Source organism: Planococcus citri, chromosome 2 (assembly GCF_950023065.1).
Source record: "Planococcus citri chromosome 2, ihPlaCitr1.1, whole genome shotgun sequence".
Taxonomy (NCBI): Eukaryota; Metazoa; Arthropoda; class Insecta; order Hemiptera; family Pseudococcidae; genus Planococcus; species Planococcus citri.
The window spans coordinates 15,333,307-15,357,128 of NC_088678.1; the positions used below are offsets into that span (position 1 = coordinate 15,333,307).

Below are 23,822 nucleotides of genomic sequence, written 5' to 3' on the forward strand. Positions count from 1 at the left end.
AAACGGCCCCTTATTACTCAATAATTTGAAATTAATATTAATTTTTCATGAAAAATTTACTTGGCTGTCTGCACAAAGCACAGAGCACAGTGCAGTGGTGCCCTGTATCATCGTATCATATACAGTAGTGGTATCCGACTATAGTGTATAGTGGATATGGTAAAAGAGGGAAACGTTTAATTATAGGTAATTCTACGAAGCTTCATATACAACCATTTACCCTGTCCACCTGTTCATCGTCGTCCTCATCGTCGGCGTATAGTAACAAGAGAGAGAGAAAGAACCCGTTCGAGAAGAAGATAGACAATATCAACGACATGGTGTATCATTATCGACGCAACGTTTCAATATGCTAATTGAGTACTTTGAACTGTTATTATTATATACTCTCGTATAGGTAGGTACGAACTTCCAATATACTCGTACGTAGAGACAGAAAGATAGCAGATAACTCTAGCCATCGTATATGAACGAGCTGTGGGGTGAAGGATACAAAATTTTGGCTACTGGAATTACTGTCTCGTTTCTCTCTCTCTCTGATATCCCTATAGGGAAACCTCTGTGAGAAAATTTTTTTAATCAAACGTGATTCTGCGACACACACTACGATGGTAGAAAGATTACAATCTGTATGCGCGTATCTTTCTATAGAGTTTTGGCTCGAAACAATCAGATAACGAACGCGTGATAAGTATTTAATTGCTGCTAGAGCGCGAGAGAAGCATTACCAAGCTACAAAGGTGATGCTATTTATCGGCAGTATTACCAAGGTATTCATCGGTTGTCTATTTAAAATTCCATTGATATTGGCGCGATTGACATGTTAATGGGAGAATATATCAGCCAGAATACGTACCTATTTAGTATAGGTAGATGGATTTTTTCCTTCGTGTGTTCACGTTCGGTCTTTTTTTTGGCGATAAAGCAAGCGTAACTAAGCCTGTATCTTTGTTGACCCGTACCGGGTGTGCGTATTGTGCTAAAGCGAATCGACACCTGGTCAAATGTATTTAGTCAAGCAAACCTTATACGCAAGGGTGTCAGCGCGTATAAAAGCCAAACATTTACCATAAAATTTGGATTAAATGTTAACGATGAATGAAGGGAAGTAATGTGCGAAGATATACAATGTAGGTAGGTATACGTAAATTTCGAAGGAGGTTGAAAGAGCGGATTCTTTTTCAAGCATTTTGGTTCAGTGTTGTCATAACGTTATTCATAACGTAACGAAAAAACGAAAAAACGGAAAAAACCGGAATTTTTTCCATTATAATAACGTAACGATAAACGAAAACGAAATTTGTTGCAGAAGAAACCATAACGAAATTATAACGTTACAAAAAATTTTAATGCTATAACGAAACGGAAAACGAAAAAAATTCCGTTATTTTTTCGTTTTTTTTCCGTTTTTTTCCCGTTTTTTCCCCCTTTTTTCTTCAATTTTTTGGGAAAAATGATTAAAAAATGATTAATCAATAAAAAATTGAAAAAGTTAACTTTTTCAATTTTCAAACTATTTGAAAATTGAAAAATACTGTACTTGAAAATGAAATTGATGTAAAAATTTATGAGCAGAAAAATACACATGTATCGAAAAATCAAGGTGTCTGACATGTCCTATACTGGCCCCATTAGTCCTACTGAACTCTTCAAATTTTAAATTTTTCCCCCTTTTAACGGAATTTCGAACAAACTTTGTAGAAAAGGGCTCATTTTTGACTTTTTTAGATTTTGAATCACACATAAACGAGAGCTTTTGCCATCGCTTCGTTCCCGCTATTTAGGTACACTTTAGGTATACTGACCAACCTTGTACTTTTTTCAGTTTTTTTCAGAGATACCCACCATTTGGGCATTTTTGTGCTATAACGAAAAACGAAACGAAATAAAGAAATAACGGAAAAACAAAATGATGTAATAACGTTAAACGAAAAACATAACGTAACGGAATTATCTGTGCAACGAAATAACGGAAAAATAACGTAACGAAAAATTTTACAAATCTGAAACGAAACGATATAACGTAACGAAAAAAAAATTTCGTTATGACAACACTGTTTTGGTTGCTTATACATTTAAGGAGTTTGGTTGCTAAAAAATATGAGAAATGTGATGAAGAGGGCAGAGGGGTGGAAGGGGTTTTATAACTTGCTCTTTGGATCTAGCTTTTCGTTCGATAATAATCTTAAACAGCGTGTCTACCAAGTCGCCAAAAATCGCAAAAATCTTGAAAAAGTCAAGATTTTGAAAATACCCGTAGGTTGCAAAACTTGTGAAAAAGTCGCGATTTTCACCAAAAATTGCCAAAAAGTCTCTAAAAATCGCTCCGACTTTAAATCCAATAATGTCACAAAAAAGTCAGAAAAAAATGTAGCAAAAAAATGTGCAGGGCTTGCAAACCGAAACCAAAACCTAAACCGAAACCCCCAAAAACCGATTCTCAAAACCGAAACCTGGAGCGTTATTTTCCCACAACTAAAGCCAAAAACAAAACTGGGAGCGTTATTTCTCAAATTCAAAACTGAAGCCGAGAGAGTAACTACTTAATTGAAAACTGAATTGGTTTTGGTTTTGGAATTTTTCAGGTAATTAGCCTAATTATTACTGCATTTTTGGTAAAAATGAAGTAAAAACTGATGCTAAAGGTGAAAACTAAAATAGTTGACAAATTTGACACTGCCAAAGTGCCGCTTTCTAGTCACATACACAAAGTATGCCTTCTTCCCCCTAAAAAATGGAGAAAAAAGTAAAAAACGAAAACTGAAACTGAAACCGATTCCTTTGAAATCAAAATCTTTAACCAAGACCGGAACGAGAGAGATAATATTTTAAAAAACCAAAACCAAAACCTTTACTTTTACAAAAAACATAAAACCGAAACCAAAACCGAGACTGATATCTATCCGGTTTTCAAGCCCTGAAAATGTCGCAAAAAAATGTCGCAAAAGAAATGTCGCAAAAACCCCAAAAAAAAGTTGTGAAAAAAATGTTGAAAAGAAATGTCGCAAAAAGAAACGTCGTGAAAAGAAACGTCGATCGCAAAGAGAAACGTCGCAAAGAGAAACGTCGCAAAGAGAAACGTCGCAAAGAGAAACGTCGCAAAGAGAAACGTCGCAAAGAGAAACGTCGCAAAGAGAAACGTCGCAAAGAGAAACGTCGCAAAGAGAAACGTCGCAAAGAGAAACGTCGCAAAAAGAAACGTCGCAAAAAGAAACGTCGCAAAAAGAAACGTCGCAAAAAGAAACGTCGCAAAAAGAAATACTTATTGCAAAAAAAGTGTTGCAAAAAAAATATTTTGAAAAAATGAAATTTTGATAGACACCCTGTTAAATTACTTACTTTTTAAAAATCATGGGTCAATTTTGATAAAATATTCAAATAATACCCAAGGTAAAGGATCGCGAATACCCTAAATCAAATTGACGATCTCGACATTTAAATTACCCTATGGTAGATTTTTCGTTAAATATTCATTTTTCTCCTCACATCACTCATCTGCAACCTACATATTATTAAATTCGATCAATTTCTCGAAAAAAAAATATACCTATTCTCGCTCCAGATCCGCATACTACACGCCACACAATATATTCTTTCAATGAACTCGATCCAGTCCATTTCTCGTATTTTTTCTTCGCAATCTTCCCCGGAGGCTGGCTCGGTTATTCCGCGACCTTTGATTACCCTATAACTTGAACGCGAGCCCGACCAAAGAACGTACCGTGATTTACGACGACCATTCGCTAAATAATACGTTAACCTGAGCGAAAAATTATTGTATAAATTAATAGTACATATTACGCGAGAATACATATTATAAGAAGAAGAAAAATCTACGGAGCTAGAAAAGGGAAAAAGAATAACATATACGAAGATGACAGGGGAAAAAACCTTAAATAAGTACCTCTGGATGAGGAACAACCATCGAACTATTATAGATTGCCCGGAAGCGATAAAACGTTCAATCTCAGGTATCTTAGGCTTCGGTTGAGTTTTGCTGGCGCTCATCACACTTAGGTACATTGCATTTTATTTCCATGTAAGTATCCCAAAGATCCATTTAAGCTCGTAAATAGTTAGGTAAAGGTATAGATGGAGTAGTCACGACGGCGACATATAAAAGTGGTGGCTAGAGTGAAAAAAATGGTAAAAAATTAACGAACCGATTGGATCGTTAGTAATATATTGGGTAGTTAACCTATTGTAACACAATTATCGACCAAGAATGTTTAATATAGGTAGGTGCATCAAAAGATGGATACCTATAAGCTGCACAAAAGTGTATGCTATTTCACGAACGAAAACATAATTTTAAAAAAAAAGATACCTTCATGTTAGTTTGATCTACATTCAGCCAACCATAAAGTGGTAAAATTGGTTCATTCGAGCAAGCATCTGAAAGATCTACGCAATGTGTTCATTGTAGCAGAATAAAGTCGATATAGAACATGATGACCCTCATATGTCTCGCGTAGTCGATTACATTTTTAATTTTTAATTCAAACAAATTATCTGCTAAACGCGTGTCGCTAATTTATCGTGATAAATGGCAAGAAAACGAACGTATAATTAGCCCGAGTAACCCGTATTGTACCATAATTGAAAATTTTAAACTCGCTGGTTAATTATTTCTTTATTTTTTCGTTTTGAAATGTGCACACTGCACATGGTAGCAGAGCAGCAGTTGTTGGAATTTTCTGCACAATATCAAGTAAATACCTACCAATGGACTGAAATAAGTACATTGGTGGATAGTGGATAATAGTTCGCTCTGTATACTGTAATTATGTGCATAGCGAGCAATTACTTTACCATCGAGTTAATTCTCTTCATACATATACTTTGGAGTTAAACACTATACGATGTAGTTCGGTTCGGTTACACCGAAATTCGAAAATTATTACTTACACGAGAAGGCAAAAATTAAGTCATAACGGGGGTTGTTTCGGTATAAAATAATAAATTGTTTCGAAGCAACATTTTCGAGCCTGGCTCTGGTGCTGTGGAGTTTTCAGAGCTGTACAACATTTATATGTTGTGTATAGCCTACCAGTGGCAGTAATAAAAACTAGTCGGGGTACTGTATAGTATACTCGGCACTATAATTTACTATATTATAAAGAGAATTTATTCATTTTGTTCATCGTTGTACATTGTATAACTATATGACGTGCTGGTATTGACTCGAAACACGAAATAAACCTCAGTGAGGCGGTAGCAGAGGTAGGGGGATGTGATAATTCGACGATCCTGCGTGTATACGGTAGTTCTTCGATAAATGTTACTTATGAGTTGAATTCTGAGATGATTTGAATGTTTTTTAAACCGAGAATTCCGGAACACATCGAATAAGTTAAGGGGACAGGGAACGAGGAGCAATTTGCCCTCTAAAAATAGGTGAAATTGATCTTGAATGCAGTAAAATAGAGTTTTAAGTAGCTATAAAATGGCTTCATAAGTTCATAACCTTCAAGATTTCGAGCTACCGAAGCCCCTTTTGCCTACAACTGATTTTTTTTCAACCAATTCAAAAAAAGATTGCTGAATCTATCTCGAGTCTGATGATCCAGTTCAAATGTGAGGAGGGTAAGAGAGGGATGGGACTCGACACTTTTCTTCAGTGCACCATTAAAAATGTCAAAAAAAATCAAACACACTCTTATTCGATTATTTAGGCCAAAGGCAAAATTTCAATTTTTTTGTAACTTTTCTGAGTGTTACCATAAATAAAAAGAAGAAACTTTATCAATCTCCCAAAAACTTCAACAGTATTTCTCATCGACCCCCCCCCCCTCTTCTTATTAAAACCTCATTAACACCAGAATCCAACGAGACATTTTTGAATAGAAAAATTCCAAGCTGATAGAAAGTTGTCTCCATTAAAAATTAACTCATTTTGGAATGAATTTTGTTATAGTAAATTGATAAAGAAAATAAGTCCTCAGTTCGAGCAATTTGAGGAAAATTTTTTGAATAGTTACAATTATGAAGTACAAAACAATCATTGTTTTTTTGTCAATTTTTGCAAAAGTCGTGAAATTCCCAACTTTTTACAACATTTTTTTTGTGACACTTTTTTGGTGACATTTTTTTGCAACATTTTTTTGCCAGATTTTTTTACGACTTTTTTTAAACTTCAGCTTCAAAAACTGACCTCATGAAATCAACTCCAATCACCAACCATGCATTACGTTTATCATTAGGAGCATTCCAAACCAGCCCAATAATCAAACTCACTGAGGATTCTGGAATTACTTCTCTATATAAGGAAGAAGAAACTATTTAGCCCTAAAACAATAATTATGTCAAAATCGCCAAAAATACTGGTCATATAAATCAGCACAAAACATTCCCCTCTCACCGTCAACACAAATATGGCACTTACAAACCATTTGAAGAGTGATATTCCAAAACTCGCTTTGTCCATTTTCACAACTTTTCAGGAGAGAGGAAAAACAGTTTCCCTTTAAATGGGTAAATTGGCTTTTTAGGCGAGTTTAGCACTTTATTTGGGTGGATTTATGATGTAGGAGTGTAGGTATACACTTCATCCACTAAATACTGCTGAAAAAAATTTCAATAAAAATGGATAAAGCGCGTTTTGAACGATTATTTTTTTTTTTAATTTTTAGTGAATTGGCTATTTAGGTGAGTTTAACACCTCATTTTGGTAGGTTGATGATGTAGGAATGTGAGTTACTACTTCATCTACCAAGTACAGCTGAAAAACGCACTTCGATAAAAATGGACAAAGCGAGTTTTGGAATATCACTCTTCATTTGGATATAGAACAAAAGAGGTACAGTAAAAGCTCGTTATAACGCTCTTCAAGGGACTGGAGAAAAAGAGTGTTATAAGCCGAAGCGCGTTATAACCAGAAGTCTCGTTTTAACGCTGATTAGCGTTATACCACAAATTCTTGTTTTAAAGTGAAAAAAGCGTTATAAAGGAAGTGGAAACACAAATTTATTTTAAATTTGAACAACCGTTCCAGTTGGAAATGAAAAATCTGAAATTTTACTTTGATTTTAAGGTCTGCTATAATAATATATAAATGATTTTTTGGCAAAATTTTGCCACAAAAGTTTTTTTTTTGCTTTTTTAAAAATCAAAACTAAGTATAAAAATTGTAAAAAAAAAACTGTTGTTGCGACCAACATTTTCAGAAAGTGATAATTTTTTACACATGAGTAAGCTTTTTTTTTTGCAAAAAAATGGGTTTTTGTTGTTAGAGTTATGATAAAAAATGTGATTTTTCCTGAATTTTAGAGCGTTAAAACGCGATTTATAATCGCTCATGAGCGTTATATCAGGATTAATTTCACATTGGTTTAAATGGGGATGTCAAGGGACCAGAAGAAATCAGCGTTATATCCGAAAGTGTTATAACAAGCTTTTACTGTAATAGTTTCATTAGAACTTGATCCAGTCAACATACCTCAGATTGAAAGCTATTGTAAACAGTTCCAATTTATTATACCAACTAAAAAAAATAGGTACCTCCTACAGATCAAATAGAAGAGAAGAGGTGATTCTAGCCAGAATTCGAATCGGATATGCTGCATTGACACGTAGATCTCTTTTTACTGAAAAATCCCTCAAAAAATGTGACACATGTAATGTGAATGTGACAGTCTAACATAGTATTCATTATAGAATCATGTAAAGTGAATCGGTCATTTCTAAAATCCCGTAAGTCCAAAGCCCTAAATTTTTCAGGAGAGACAAAAAACTGTTTCAACCAAATTCTTACGTGTTAAAATGAAAACCGACATCAAAAATGAAAAGGGCATACAAAAATACATATTTTGGGTCAAATTTGGATTTCAAAAATGTTGCCATCATCGCTATAATATGCCTTGAAGTGCGTGGACTTATGGGATTTTAGAAATGACTGATATTTTTGTAAATGAATCTTGTTTAAAATTTCATCTGAAGGACCTAAAAAGCTTCTTCTAAACCTTTCTAAGTGATGAAATTCAATGAAAGGACTGAAAACAGTTCACTTGGGAATAGTTTTTTGGCTGTTTTATAAAAAGAAAAATGTTCTATTGAAAAAAAAAAATGTGACCAACCGAAATATTTACTTAGCAGAAAACTTTTTTAGGGGTTCACGATATTTCTGTCCACCCTGTATTGAAATCTACATTCTCAAATCGTCCAATTTCAAAGGTAAAAGAGCCATAAAATAATAAAAATGAGAAATTTCTTTAATTAAGAACTCATAATTTATACAAATTCTCAAGCCATTGCATATGTAGCTTGCTTAATATAATTTCGGTTGTTCGCTCGATGAGAACCACGAAAATGAAAAATTACTTTTGTTTTAAAGCAATCAATGAAAACCATATATATATCGTGGTGTAGGGCATTTAATATCCACGACCTACGTAGGTAAAGTTTGATATCCTAACTCAAAGGTATACCTACCTACCTATCTATCTACAACCCAGACCTATGTAAAATTTCACGAATTGAATTCGAAACCCTTTTGACCTTTTCGGCGGTAATGATAAGAGAAGAAGCACACCGAAGCACCGAGCGATGATGACGACGACGACGCTGAATTCCTACGCAAATGACGATCCCATTTCAGAGCACCCTTAAGAATGGTAATTAAGAAGATGAGCATGTCTTAATGACTTTAACCCTTTACGAGAAAGAGCAATAAGAAAGAGCTGAGAAAAAAAATGAAAATTAAAAGCGTATCAAAATACCACAGACGAACATCATCAGTCGTCATTCCATTCCCTACCAAAAAGGAAAAAAACCATCGAAGGGAGGGTTTTGAAAAATTACCCAACTTATAGTCTGTAATGTAGACTGTAGAGGTACATAAATCGATCATTCCGACCTACTGTCATCGTTACTGTGACCAGTCAGTACGAAACGACATTCAGCATCGAGCTCACGAGCCAGATAAACAAGACTTCAATGAAAATATACCTTAATACCTTCCTATCCCTAATACGAAGGTGTGCGCAGCAAAAGAGTCACAGAGAGAAAAGCATTATCACCGCAGCAGCAGTGAAGAAACTGCGAATGACGAGAAGAGCAAAAGAGGGAGAAAATAAGCAAAATCGAGGGATACTCGTACATAAAAGACGGTTGGTGTTTTCTTGTTTACCGTTTTCTTTACAACAAAGTGACCCCCCTGATCTGATGATTGTGATATGTGTTTGTCGGTCTAGCAGTAAGGGGTAGGTAATATGGTGGAGTTTTCAAGTCATCCAATTTGCCGCTTTGCGTTTGCACAATGAAGTTGGCATTTTATTAATATCGTTTTGCTCTGTTAGGTTTTGCTCGTATACTCGTATTATGGCAAGAAGTGCGGTGGCTTTTTCGACCTTTCTCTTTTTCTCTCTCTAGCACCATCAACCAAAAAATATCCTTGCCCAGTTACCGAAAAGTTGAGCTATTTGTCAGCAAGAGTTCTAGTTTTCTTTGTACCTTACCTATATAAAGGTTTTAACTTTATACGAGTATGTATATAGAATACACGTACCTACGAATCATGGTGGTAATTTGTCTTGGCGGTTGCCAAGGTGCCAAGGTTTACGCTGAGAATACCGCCGGCTGAATCAACATCGAATAAATTCCTCCTCGAGCTGGAGCACCCCCATCATCCCCATCACCTTCGAGCTCTCGCTTTTAAATACGATTAAGAGCAGCGAAAATCGTCATTTTGCACAAGCAGGGGACGAATACAGCCATGTTTAGCATTTTTGTACAACGGAATATTTTCTTCTCTATCTATAAGAGTAGCTCTACGATGCTGCAAAAAACCCCATGCCCTTTTTATACATCGTATATACACTCGGTAAATATTTAAATTGCGTAATTTACTGTTCCCATTGAAAAAGTATTTAAATTTTCAAAAGCTCCGGAATTATATAAACAAACGAATCCGTCGTCGTCGTAGTCGTAGAATTTGTAATTTTGCTTAAAACTACAACGTTCGTTCGAAGATTCGAGCCGGAGCCTGAGGAGAGGAAAGATGCGCACGAGAGGCACTTGTCGATTATGCTCTCAACGTGGTGGCGACAAATTTACTATTATTTTCTATAAATAGAGTAATTAAAAAGGGATAAACGAAGGCAGCCGAGTCGTGTGTCTGTGTACGAGAGAGACAGAGACAAACAAGTCGAATGAAAAACCTCCAAGTCTCTGGCACGTTGGCGGAAAATTTAATTAAAATTTTCTAGTCGTCGAACTCGACATAGTCGACGGTGTACCTCACACACATACAGCCTTATCTCTCTCTCTACTCCTTCCCCCTCCCCTTTGGTGGGAATTTAGCGACTACTGTGCGTGGTTTTATTCGACGACGATTCGAAGAGCATTTGAATATTGTATGTAGTATTTAGTCGAACATGCTACGGCGACAATGAAGGATCGCGAAGCTCGAGGGAGAGAGAGAGGGAGGAGAGAATCGATTAACACGTAATGCAGTGTATACGATGTGTACTTGTTTCACCTGTTGAATGACCCGCTTTCGGCTTTTCTTGCGTTGCAAAATACTTATAAAAGAGAATAACAAGTTCTCCTCAAGAAAGTTTGTTACGGATTTAATTCGCCTTTGTGTACCTAAAGGGTGCGCTGTAGGCGGTTTTTCTGCGTATATACGAGTAAGGTAGCTTCACTTTAGCTTCCATTATAAATTCTAAAGCTGTTTGGTTTTTTTTTTCGGCCTACGCTCGGTGTGAGCCTATCTATGATATAAAGTCGAGACAAATTTTCAAACTCGAATGATTTATGGATTGTTTATTCGAGTACTCGTATGATTTACTTTCACCATCGTCGTCGTTGTGCATTTGGTTATAGGTAGAGATGGGAGATGGGGTATGAGGGATTAATAAACGCGCGAAGACGAATTTAAACGATAGATTAGCCGAGTCTCTTGCTTCGTTTACCCGTCGGCTTTGCTTTTCCATCGTGTGGTAGTAATTACCCAACTAGTCTGGAATGATTTATGTAATTAGTCCGATAACGAATATAGGTAGATACAACGTTGTGTCTCAGCAGTCAACAGTGCTGCTGATGCAGGTTCCCTATATATATTTTTTATTCCAAGTTTGTGTACAAATAATCCATTTTTTTTTAACCCACTTACCTATCTATGCATCTAATTATTTTATATAAAATGTATCGCATCGATCGATAATAATTTTTGTGGTATTAATTCGGTATGGTTTTTTTTTTCTACCTCGTCTGTCTTTACAGGTTTTCTACTATAAATGCCATAATTTGAACCGAAATAGAAACGTTATCTGCATTTTTGACAGCCCGGCTCTTCTGTGAAGATCATACAGACAGACACGTTCAAGGTAAATGTAAATGAAATTTTGTTTAAATGACGACTAATAAGTATATACGAAATACGAATCGTCTCATCGTAATCGTTATTTACGCTCAAGTTATCTATGGGTTGGTAAATTTTTCCTCGAGAAGAATTTTTAATATAGCGTCGCTCTCACACAAAGTGCGATTAAGTAGGTGAAGGAAGGGAAATGTATAGTACCACTAATTTCTGAAATGCTTAATTGAAGACGTTAATTGAGTAATTATGGTAATTTCGACTCTTATCAGGTGTACGAGTCGAAGTACATATATGTAAAACGTTCCGTTGGAAATTGGTTTTTTCTCAGCGTGTCTCGTCGATGGAGTGTTTTCGTGTCGTTAATGAATCGTTTAGTTTATTGGATATTGGGAATAATTTGTAGTATAATTACGTAATTTTAATTTGAGACCTTTTTTTGGGGGATTTTTTTGTCAACGATGGAAGGAAGAGAGGTGAGGTGAGGTGATCTGTAGTCTGCATGGCATATGTTTAAAAAGTAGGTAGGTACATATGACGAAGAATATGTAAAAAATACTTTCAAGGCTGTTCTTATCTTTGGAAAAAAATGATGAAAATTTCAGTTTTTTGGATAGAGGCCAATAAACTGTTTCTAAAAAATTGAGGGAGAAAATGAAAATCGGACAGATTGAGTGTGGTGAGTGTTTTTTTTTTTTTTTTTTGGAGAAATACATTATCTTAGGTACTTAATGGACAATTGAAGCATTGCTTGACATGAAGTTATAAAACAAATGAAATGATTTCGTGAAATAAACTTGACTTTTTTTTTTTAATTTGGAAATTATGTTGAAAAAATAGGAATAAAAATAATTAAAAATATAATATTTTGTTGAAATATCAGAAAGTAGAAGCATTTTTAATACATATTTTCGTCGTGAAAAAAAAATATATACCTATCTAATAATTTGAAAAAGAAGATTGGTAGATATAAATTTACTGAAATATGCTCACTAGAAAATCAGTGAAAAATGACGAGAATGAATTCAAAAAAAAAAAAAAAAAAACAGATTCCTATTTTTTTTAGGCACCTGATCGATTTTTTACGTAAAAATTAATGAAAATTTCCAAAAGAGTACGTTCCCTAAGAAATCGACGAATAATGAATAAGTAAAAATTTGCTTGAACATGCTGGCCAAAAAAATAAATGAAAGATGTTCATACTTACTTATTTATTTTTTGTAAAATATTCGATTTTTGAAAATGAAAATCAGTGAAAATCTACTGGAGCAATTTTACTGAAAAGTCCGCGAGTCATTTTTCACTAATTTTTCTGTGAAATAGTCAACTTTTCAACAAAAAAAAATCATTAAAAACCCACTGAAACAACCATCCTCTGTTTGAGAGGTCTTTTTTTACCAACATAACCATTTTCTGCCAAAAATTGTCATTTTCTGCCAGAATTGCCATTTTCTGCCAAAATTAAAATGCCTACCAAAATTGCCATTTTCTGCCAAAAATTAACATTTTTCTGCCAGAATTGTCATTTTGTGCCAGAATTGCAATTTTTTGCCAAAATTGCCATTTCGTACCAAAATTGCCATTTTGTACCAACATTGCCATCTTTCTGCCAAAGTTGCAATGCATGCCAAAATTGCCATTTTCTGCCAAAATTAAAATGCCTACCAAAATTGCCATTTTCTGCCAAAAATTGACAGTTTTCTGCCAAAATTGACATTTTTCTGCCAAAATTGTCATTTTGTGCAAAATTGTCATTTTGTGCAAAACTGTCATTTTGTGCAAAAATTGCCATTTTTTGCCAAAATTGCCATTTTCTGCCAAAATTGTCATTTTTTGCCAAAATTGTCATTTTTCTGCCAAAATTGACATTATTCTGCCAAATTGCCATTTTCCTGTCAAATTTCCATTTCTCTGCCAAAATTGCAATGATTGCCAAAATTGCCATTTTCAGACGAAGTTGACATTTTCTGTCAAAATTGTCATTTTCTACCAAAATAGCCATTTCTGCCAAAATTACCATTTACTGCCAAAAATTATCACTTTATGCTAGAAAATAACCATTTTCAGCAAATTCTATTAACAAAATGACCATTTACTGCCAAAAATAACAATTTTGTGTCCAAGTCATGCTCACTGGGAAGCTGCAACTGATCTTTCACTCATTTTTTGTGAAGTAGGTAGACAATTTTTTAAAAGAAAATCAGTGAAAAATTATTCAGTGACCTTTTTGAGAAATCGTCGTTTTTTTTTAAATCAACAAAAAAATCCCAAAAATTTGTTTTTCAGGAAAATTTATGAATAATTTTTCACTTAATTAATTGAGTGAATTTTTAATGGAAATCAATGAAAATCCCCATATGTAGTATGCTAGCTTGACTTTCATTATTTTCTGAACTAGTTGGATTTTTTTTGGTAGAAAATTAATGAAAATTTACTAACGTGCTATCTAACTAGAAAATCAGTGAAAACTTTAGTGAATCTTTTTGGTAAAATAAGCAACTTTTCATTTCAAAATCAATAAAACTCACAAAAACCAGTTTGCTGAAAAAATTGATGAATAATTTATCACTTATAACTTTTAGTAAAGTACCCAATTTTTGAACGAAAATTATTGACAGTTCACTAAAATAAGCTCATTTGAAATTTTTAAGCTGCTTTTCTCTCTTTTTTTTTTGGCAGAGAACTCAGTTTTTTAGAAAATCAGTGTATATTTAAGATTATTTTGTAATTTTTTATGAAGTGGCCAACTTTTTTCAAAAAAACAATAAAAAAATTTTAAATTCTGTTCACTATAATTTTTTACTGATGTTTCGCCAAGTGAGTGGTTAACTTTATTTTTTTTTGAAAAACTGTAAAACTTCTCTAAAATATGCTCTACTGATTTTTTATTCTGTCAGTATTACGTAAATCGAAAATTGTGAATTGTCAATGAATTTTGGAGATTTCTCTTCGATGCCCAACTTCCATCAATAGCCCACTCCACGAATATCTCCATCGAAAGATACAATTATATCGAAATCGACTCTCAACTACAGCCACATACAAGTAGGTACTAATAAAGCCACAAGTGTCGAACCAAAATCGAAGACCAAGTTAATTAGGTATTTTTAATCATCTAGGTTGTTATTTCGTAATAGCAGTAGGTAGTACACGTACCTATATAAAACGAGTAAATTATGACGGTAATTATGTTCGCGATAGTAAAGCGGATAAATTAAAGGGCGGTTGTTTTTACACACAAGTAATACGATGATGCACACGCGTCGGGAATTTATTTTGAATTTCTAAAGAACAAGCTTCGTAATTAAAGTAGAAAACTTGAAAGCTTTTGTAATGCGTTACCTAGTACCTACCTACCCTGTACTACGCCCTACCACACTCTTCTCGTCCTCCCTTAGCCCAAGATCTTTACAGTTGTGGGGGGATGCCCTCGACGTTTATCCCTCCTCCCTCGCGGAAACCATTCCGGGGCCTTTTATTTTATCCAATTTACGAGCTTTAAGTGTTGGATTCTCGCTGTGTGTTCTACGTTAATTCCCAACTTATCTGTATAATAATGAAAAACTCTCACACCAAGTCGACAAAAATCGTACCTGACCTTATAAAATTAGTACACGAGACGAGCGTCTGCTTCCTTCGTCGTGTCGTAGGTAGCAGGCAGGAGTTTATTTCTTTCTAGTTCGTTGCTCGAATTTAGGAGTAGGTAAAACTTTCCCTTCGTATAACTTTTTTTTCCTATTTCTCGTATACAGGTCGTAAAACTTGTTAATATTTATATTACGATTTTAAAATACAATTTCCATCTCATATACCTACCTACGAGTATATTTACCTCGAGAATATATTTTTTATTTACCAGACCAGTAACCCCTTAACACGTATTCGTTGGGAACAAAATCGATACCAATTTAATCAAAATATATGGCTCGAGGTCGTATAAGTTTTTTTTTCTTTTTTCAAAAGCCTTCTCTCATTCTCTACTTTACGTAAAAAATTTCCAATACTTTAGAATCCTGCAGCCAAGTTTCAACTTTCAGTATAGTGAAAAATTTACGTTTTTATGTCATCAGCTTTGCTGGGTTGCCATTGCCACCCTCATCGTCTCGCTTTCTCTCTCATACGTGTATTTTCCATTTCGCACACTTCGCCATATTTATAAGGAAATTCTGTCATCTATTGTATTTTTAACAAGAGCGCTTAACTAGTCGATTACAGTATTATTTTAACACTTGGCTGGCTCATATGTAGACTGCATACCCCCCTTGTGCTCGTCATCATCGCGTTTACAGCTTGCAATACGTTACGCTTTTACGAGTGTCGTCTACACTACAATAACATAAAACAAATTAAAATACCAATCAAAAAACCAATTCGCCCCCGTTACACCGGATGAATTCTAAAATTCTCGTCCTCATCGCCCTCACCCTTGGTCATTTTTACCAACCTACCTACCTACGTAATATGTACATTGCATTATTATAGGTGCTATATGGTATTCGTATATTGCACTATAACCCTAATAAAGGGGAATTGTTTTAGTTGACGATGCTACGTAGCTACCCCCTTCCCTACCCTTCCCTCTTATCTTTCTTTAGGCCGCGAAAAGGGGGTTAAAAGTTGGAAATGAACGTAAAATTCGGCGTGGTCGTTATATCGAATTCATTGTCCTGCAATAAGTACTTATTGGTTTTTACGCCAGTTTCAGGGTTTATGACCCAGACCCAGGCATTGGTAACCGGAGTTTTAGGGTGAGTGATTCGCGATGCGTGTAAAAATCTCGTATTTTGTTAAAATCCACACATATGGTGTGTATAACTTTGATGCGGAACGCTGCGAGTTGCAGTTGCAGACCCCTCAAAAGTGGCTAAAAATCGTTTATCTTTATTATAGGACGACGACGAGTGGAATTTATTTCGGGCGAGAAATGAAACAGATGAACTTCTGTGTTCGGGGTTCAGAATTAAACTATGGGATGAGATTTGAATGATTTTTCAGCCCTTAAATTTACGTACCTTGGTTTCAATGTTGGATAAATTTTTTGAACCATGGTTTGGGAAAAGTGTTTGCTACGTTCGAGTGACAAACATAATTTCAAACAAAATAGAACAAAATTGAAAAAGCTGCGTTAATTTCTCAAAATTTTGATTCTTCTAAAGTCAAACTAAGAAAAAAAAGGGGGAAAACCCAAAAAAATGCTATTTATTAAAAAAAAAAAAAAAAAAAAAAAACGGAAAAATTTACTTCACATTTTCACAAAAAAAAAAAACAGAGAATAATTCCATGTCTTTTTTTCAAGTGGGTAGTTGGTATATTTTCACTATAAAAATGAGTGAAAATTCATTAAAATGTGCTCATTAGAAAATCAGTGAATTGGTTTTTAATAATTTTTTGTGAAATGGTCAAATTTAAAAAAATTTACTAGAATTTTATTATTGAAAAAAGTTATAAATACTTAAGTACCCAATTTTCACTTATTTTTTGAAATGATTAATTTTTAAATAACAATTTGGGAAACAATCACTTGAACATTCTTACAAAAAATCTGTGAATAATAATTATTGTTCATCAAGTTCTTGAAAGTAGAATAGTCAACCCCCCCCCCCCGAAAAAAATTGTGAGGAAATTCGTGAAGATTCACTAGAAAATCATAGAATCGTTTTTCATTCATTTTTTTTTGAATGGAAAATTTTAAGGATTAAAAAAATTTACAGAAATATATTCACTAAAAAAATTAATAAACAATGCTTCACTAATTTTTTGTTAAAAACTAGTGAAAAATCACTAAAACATACTCGGTGCTCTCTAAAAAACAAATGTGAAAAGTTTTTCTTCATTTAAAAAAAAAATTGAGAGAATTTTTGTTGGAAAATATGTGAAAATTCGCTAATAATAAGAACAAAGGTGAGTAAAACGATCACTAGAAAATCAATGAGTTGATTTTTACTCATTTTTTTCGTGAAATGACACATTTTTTTTAGAAATTCTTCAGAACATCACTAAAAAAATGATGAAGAATTTTTCACGAAGTTTTCAATTCTTTTTTAGAAAATCAGTTTGAAAATCCGGAAAACGTGCTCACTAAAAAATTAGCCAGTAAGCTTTTTTCACCTGCTTTCTGTCAAATGGTCAATTTTTCAAAAAAAATTTCAAAGTATCACAAAAATGTGATGGTTAAACTGATGAAAAATTGTCACTTGTTTTTTGCCAAGTGATGATTTTTTTTTTCTAGAAAACTAGTGTAAAAATTAGCTAAAATGCTCACTAGAAAATTACTGATTTATTTTTCAGTCTTTTTTTGAAAAAATGGGTCAATTTTTTGAAAAAAATGAGTCAATTTTTGAAAAAATGAGTCAATTTTTTCAGAAATTTTTTTGAAAATTTACAAAAATATGATGACTAAAATTATTGGAAAATGTTTTTTTACACATTTTATGCGAAGTGAAGCTTTTTCACTGATTTTTTTTAGTAAAAAAATTTCACTTCGAGAATAACTTTACTGAAAAAATTGGTCAATATAGGCGAATTTTTTCACTCATTTTTGTTGAAAGATCAACATTTTTTTTTTCAAATTGATGAAAATTCACTAAAATCAGTTTCACTAAAAAACAAGAATTGATGAATAATTTGTCAATCTTTTTATGAAAAATTATCAAATTATTTTAGAAAATCTGCAACAATTTACAAAAATAATTACCTATGTTTTCCCACTAAAAAGAATTAGTGAGGATTTTTTTTTTAAATCAGTGCAAATTTAACTCATTGATATTTCAGATAGTCAAGTTACATGAAATTACTCTCTTGAATCATATAATTTTGTAAAATCCTTTCACTTCAAGTTGACGTTTTAGTAATTTTCTTGGTGTTTCAATGATTTTTACTTGTGTATAGTTCAGTGTTTTTTTAAAAATTATTGAAGTGTTTTTTTTTTCATGTTTTCATCTTTTTCAGCACTTGATTATTTTTAGGTAATTGAAATTCGTTATCAAAGTGATGGGAAAATCATTGGAATTAAAATTTTTTTGACATTGATTCTTCACTGATTTTTACTGACCATACAACTAATTTTACTACATATAAGTACAAAACAATGTTGAAAGAGTAACCTCATCCAACACCTGAACAATTAATCACACGAAAATCACACTCACCATAAAACAATCCGGATGCTGGAAGCACATCTTCTGCGACTCTACATCTTGCGAGAACTGTGAACAAAAAAAGAAGAAAAAACCCATATAATAAATCCAATTACATTGTTAGTTATTGGAAACACACTTAGTATAGTAGGTTTATGCTCGTTAATGCGAAAATGTACCAATTCAACCATTGGCACAGGGTAAAAAAGGTTGACAGCGTTGATTTGGATGTTTGGTCATCAAAATAACCGTGAAATATTTCATCACGCTAGGGTGGTTGGTTTTAGTACAGGTTGGACCTCCTTTTAGATGGACATAAATTAGCCGCTTATTTCTATAGAAGACCAGCAGCTTCCGCGATAAGATTTCTCTCATTCTTAATGTGTATGTATTGTAGGTTGTATAGGCCAGTATAACCATTTAGTGTATAAAATTTTTCTACCTGCGACTACCTAGCTAGTAAAGGTTTTGATAGATTATCGACACGGTTCGATTGGTATCTACCTATAAAGCAGTAGAGGGTGTAGAGGGGGATGGTCAAGGTGGCTTTCTAAGAAACGCGAAACGAGATTTATACGCTACGATTACCACCATTCTTGTACTTATCCAGTATCCTATATCCTTGGAAAAATACGTACGTATCGTCATCGTCTTCGTCTTCGGTGTCGTTTCTACAATATTCAAGCTGTTTTCCAAATATTTTTCGGCCAATTGTTGCCTTTCATCGATGGTTTATTGATTCTAGCTAATGCTCCCGTATGTGGTCTTATATTATGTTTTCTTATAAACGTGCCGAAGCAGCACCGGTTTCCCCATTGATTGAGGGTGTTATAACTTACCTACCTATAGGAGGACGTAGGCAGTCGAGAAAAAGGGTTAGATTTTAGTGGAATTGTCGATGAGATACGATATTGTTAGCAATCTTGTTGTCTCGTGTGACTGGTCTTCTGGTCTCTGGTACCCAGCGATGATGTGTTTTCCTCTTCTAAGAAATTTCAACTTACGCATATAAGGCGGGTTTTCGCCGACACCGCTCGACTCACAATCAGGCGAACACACGTGCGAACACCCAATTTGCCGCTCTGCTCGTTTGTTTGTATTGCAGATAGCGTCGAATGTCCGAGTCCGCGGTTTAAATTGATGTCGTGATGGTGTCTATGTGTGCGAGTCTATCAAAGTATGTGTGTGTTTTTTCTTCTTCTATTTTTACTTCCATGTATAATGACTCGCTTGCGTATACATAAACATAATTTTAAAAAAAGGTATTATCACGTTCAATCTGGTTTTACGTAAATTATTTTTTGCTTGGGATAATTGATTCAGAAGTACTGAGAATTATTTCTGGTTCGTGTCTAGGATCAGTTGTCAGAAACACATTATGCTAGTCGAATTACTTATTAGATCATTTTCATTTTTTATTTCCTCTCCCTCTTCCTCTCTACCTCTTTTGGTTGTCGTTTTGTTCTTAGCTTATTAGCTTATTACCTAAGCATTAGTTGATCTGAATATGTTGGTAAATGTTTACTGCTGCGATGGAAATTATAGTTTACAGGGTTCGCGAGTCGTTTATGTAATTTATGTAATTTAATTTTTTAATGGAAATTGGAAGCGGAATGTTTTTTTAATCGACGTGTTTGGCAAATTGGACTTGGAGTAGCATTTCTGCCTAATGAATGGAATGGATCGAGCTGTGGATTTGATGAGGTGTTTTCAAATGGAAAAATGGATCATTCCATGTCAATTCGACCAAGAAGTGGTAGGGGTTGGGGGGGGGTCGGCGATTTTTTTTGAAATTTTTGCTGTGGAAAGACCTTCCGATGACCAATGGCGCAAATCGCAGCCCTCTAGCCCATTTTTAAAGGTAGCCAGGGGGTGTCAAAGTTTTCAGTGAACCAAAAATATCATCCATTTCAGCAGTGGATTACTCGATAACCGCGATACTTACCAAAATGGAATTTTTTCCAATAGCTAGAGGGTTTGAAAGGCTTTTTGGTGATATCATAAAAATCAGTGTTGCCACTTTTTTTCATAGGAAAAATTAGCTCGAAAAGTTTCAAAATGTAGTTTGCATATCGTTCCAACTTCCAAAAATTCTGAAAAAAATATATGTATTATGGACAACTTTTCATGCTGAACAATGTATTAAAAAATTGGGATGGCGTTATTTCGTAAAGTCGATATTGAAAGTTTGCGAAAAAATGCGATTTTTTGATTTAAAACATGAAAAAAAAGTTTTGATTGGTGAAGTTGACCCATTTGACCCCTATTTTTAAGTAACAGTTGAAAAAGTTGAAAAAATCCTTTCACTTGATGAAATACACTCATCACAAAAAAATCAAAATTCGAATGAATTCAAATACCTAGTAAACGAATTCAATTTTTTTGCTTTGAGTGTAATTTTCATCAACTTTTTCATTAAATATGTCAGAAAGAGGTCAAAATAAAGCAATTGAATAAATTTAAACTTTTTTTGATGCATGAAATTGAAAATTGAATTTTTTCGAATTTTGATTTTTTGTGATGAGTTGATTTCATCAAGTGAACATCACTTTTACCGAGGTATACGATAGAATGGAAATTAATTGCAGAAGTTACTTCATACAACACAGTTCTTAATTGATTTTTAGTAATAATACAATTAAAAATTGTTTTCTTCAGAGACATCTTAACAATAGCCATATGCCATGGTGCATATTCTAGTAACAATTTCCACTCAATCAAATTATCTTTAAGCAAAGGTTTATCACATTATTATCAGAAATTAATTTTTCCCGAAGATTTTCAAAAACTGATTTGGTTATTTTAAATCAGGGATGCTAACCTTAATGAAAAAATTTTCGGTTATGGTTAAAGGTCAACATTTTTTTCCATGTTGATTATTTTGGTTATGGTTTTGGTAAAAATTGATAGATGAATGAAGGTTACGGTTACAGTTACCGATTTTTGATGGAATTTTTTCAGGAGTCAAATTTTTAAAACTTGGAATTTTCAACGCTAATATATGAAAAATCACCAAAAAGTCTCACTTTTCTGTTAAAAATTTCTAAAAAAATTCACTTTTTTGCTAAAAATCAAGTCAAAAATGCTGCACTTTTACACAAGGTTTCAATTTCCCCCCAAAAAAATTGCAAAAAAATATTTTAAAATTTTATTTTTTTTCAAAAATTTTCAAATTAGATCTGTGTTATGCTTAAATTCATAAATCGTTGAAATCTTGCTTTTCTGCCAGTAATCAACTGAACGTTCTCACTCTAATGTCAAAATTTCCAAAAAAGTCTTGATTTACTGTCATAAAGCTGTAAAATCATCTCACTTCTTGGATAAAAATGTGAAAAAATCTTTTTTCTTGCCAAGTAATTGACAAAATTGAGAAAAACTTTGAAAAATTGCTCTAAATATAGTTGAAATGAAATATTGAAACAACCAAAATCTGATGAAATATCTCAAAACATTGAAAAAAACAGATCATTGATAATTGTTGCAAATTAATCTAAAAATTTTGCAAAACTGCACAAAATGTACAAAAAAACATCCAAATTGGTTATGAAAATCGCCAATGATTACCTACTTCAAAGTTACAAAATTCAAGCAAAATTGATCAAATCTTTGCTCAAAAGTCAGAACTGTTAAAATTTGTGAAAATGAATAAAATTTTCAACAAAAACAAAACACTACTAACTGCTCTACAAAAACCAGTAGGCGAAAAAAACGGGAAAAAATTGTAATTATAACCGGTTTTTAACTGCTATTTTTGAAGTTAAGGTTACGGTTAAGGTAATAAAATTTTGGAATAAAGGTTAAGGTTATTGGCTAAGGGTACTCAGATTTAAATATGGGAATTTTTTTAGTTAAAGTTATGTGATATTTTACCATTTTTTCCAGTTATTTCCCAAATTAAGGTTAAGGTTAAAAACCAGTTAATATGCCTGTTTTAAACTGGGGGGGGGGGGGGTATTATCACTGATTACAAATTTAGGCATAGTGCATAATGCAATAAAATTACAAAAAGCGAGTAGGAAGTCTTAAGTCGACATATCATCTAATAGCTCTAAATGAATTGCATCCACTATCATACAAAATATGAAAATACTAACAAATACTTTTTTCTGGGCTGAGTTATCGCTAATGTATAATGGACCAAATGTGTCTATACCGCAACAGGAAAATGGACTGCTTTGATTTACACAAAATTCTGGTAATGGAGGAATTGGTGGATATTTATAAAGACCACCATCAAAATATTTGCAGTTTGTACACTTTTTCAGTGTGTAGTACACAGTCAATCTGCCTTTTGGAACCCAGAAAATTTTTTCTCAATTCAGATAGAGTATGGGAAATGCCAACATGATAGTTATCAACATGAATTTTTTCAATTAATAAACAAGTGAAGTATTCCTTCTTGGGTAGAAGTATAGGAAACTTAGCATTATCATCGAGACATGATTCAACTAAGCGTCCAGTACAACATATAATATTTTGAGAATCATGTTTTAAACCAAACGCATTATGTTGTGAAATATCAGGATAATTTTTGTTTTGGACATAATAATCCACTAGTTGAAAGCTTCTTCAGTTTTCTGGACAATATTATTTGAATAGACGTTTTTCATATACTTAGCTTAACATTGCATCAAGTAGATAGTTGAGGGTTTTACATTGAGTACAATCGATTTTAAATGGAAGCTGAATTACAGCTGTAGTCTGTGAAATAAGTACTGGTTCAAATTCAGCTTCAGGTTCAGACTCAAACTGTAAATTCACCCCCCCTCTTCCCACCTCATGGTTGAATTATTAAAGCGTACTTTACAGTAATTTTCAAAAAATTTAATTAAATTGAAAATTGTCCTGACAAAAAATTGTTGAAAATCCCACACAAGCAAGCCATCATTATTTCTCCTCCGGTAATCTATCATTTTGGAAGTATTTCACCGGTAATTTACGGTAAATTACGCAGTTTTGCGTTATTCCTTCAATTACACGCCAATTTAGTCGATTTTCGTCGGAAATCTCGGCTCATACGAATAATTTCCACACCATAACTCGCACCCAAAAAAAGGGAACCGATTCATCGAGAACATTTATTCGTTGAATTTCGGCATCAAGTGACTCCTACACCCTCGCATTAGATCTCTTACGCTACGTAAATCTGTACAACATCGTCTCATATTATATACTTACAAAAGTTAACCCTCACACAAAGTACGAGTAAAACTATTCGTTACATTTGGGACTCAGCTCCAGCATCCCTATCAAATTTCTATACTGCACTTTACTTCAATTAAAACACGATACAAGATCGACGATATTAGCTTCGCTTCGTTTCGGTTCGCGAACCAAGCTGTATGAAAAAATACAGCCGAATATTAATT

The 23,822-nt window shown here is 33.6% G+C and overlaps 1 protein-coding gene across 1 annotated transcript in view; it reads right to left on the reverse strand.

Moving 5' to 3' along the window:
• Positions 1-23,822, reverse strand: part of LOC135834785 (uncharacterized) — a 272,925-nt gene that overhangs the window by 182,345 nt on the left and 66,758 nt on the right. The window contains exon 2 of the mRNA XM_065348753.1: positions 18,466-18,522. Coding sequence (XP_065204825.1) covers positions 18,466-18,522 — 57 coding nt within the window. The remainder of the gene's footprint in view (positions 1-18,465; positions 18,523-23,822) is intronic.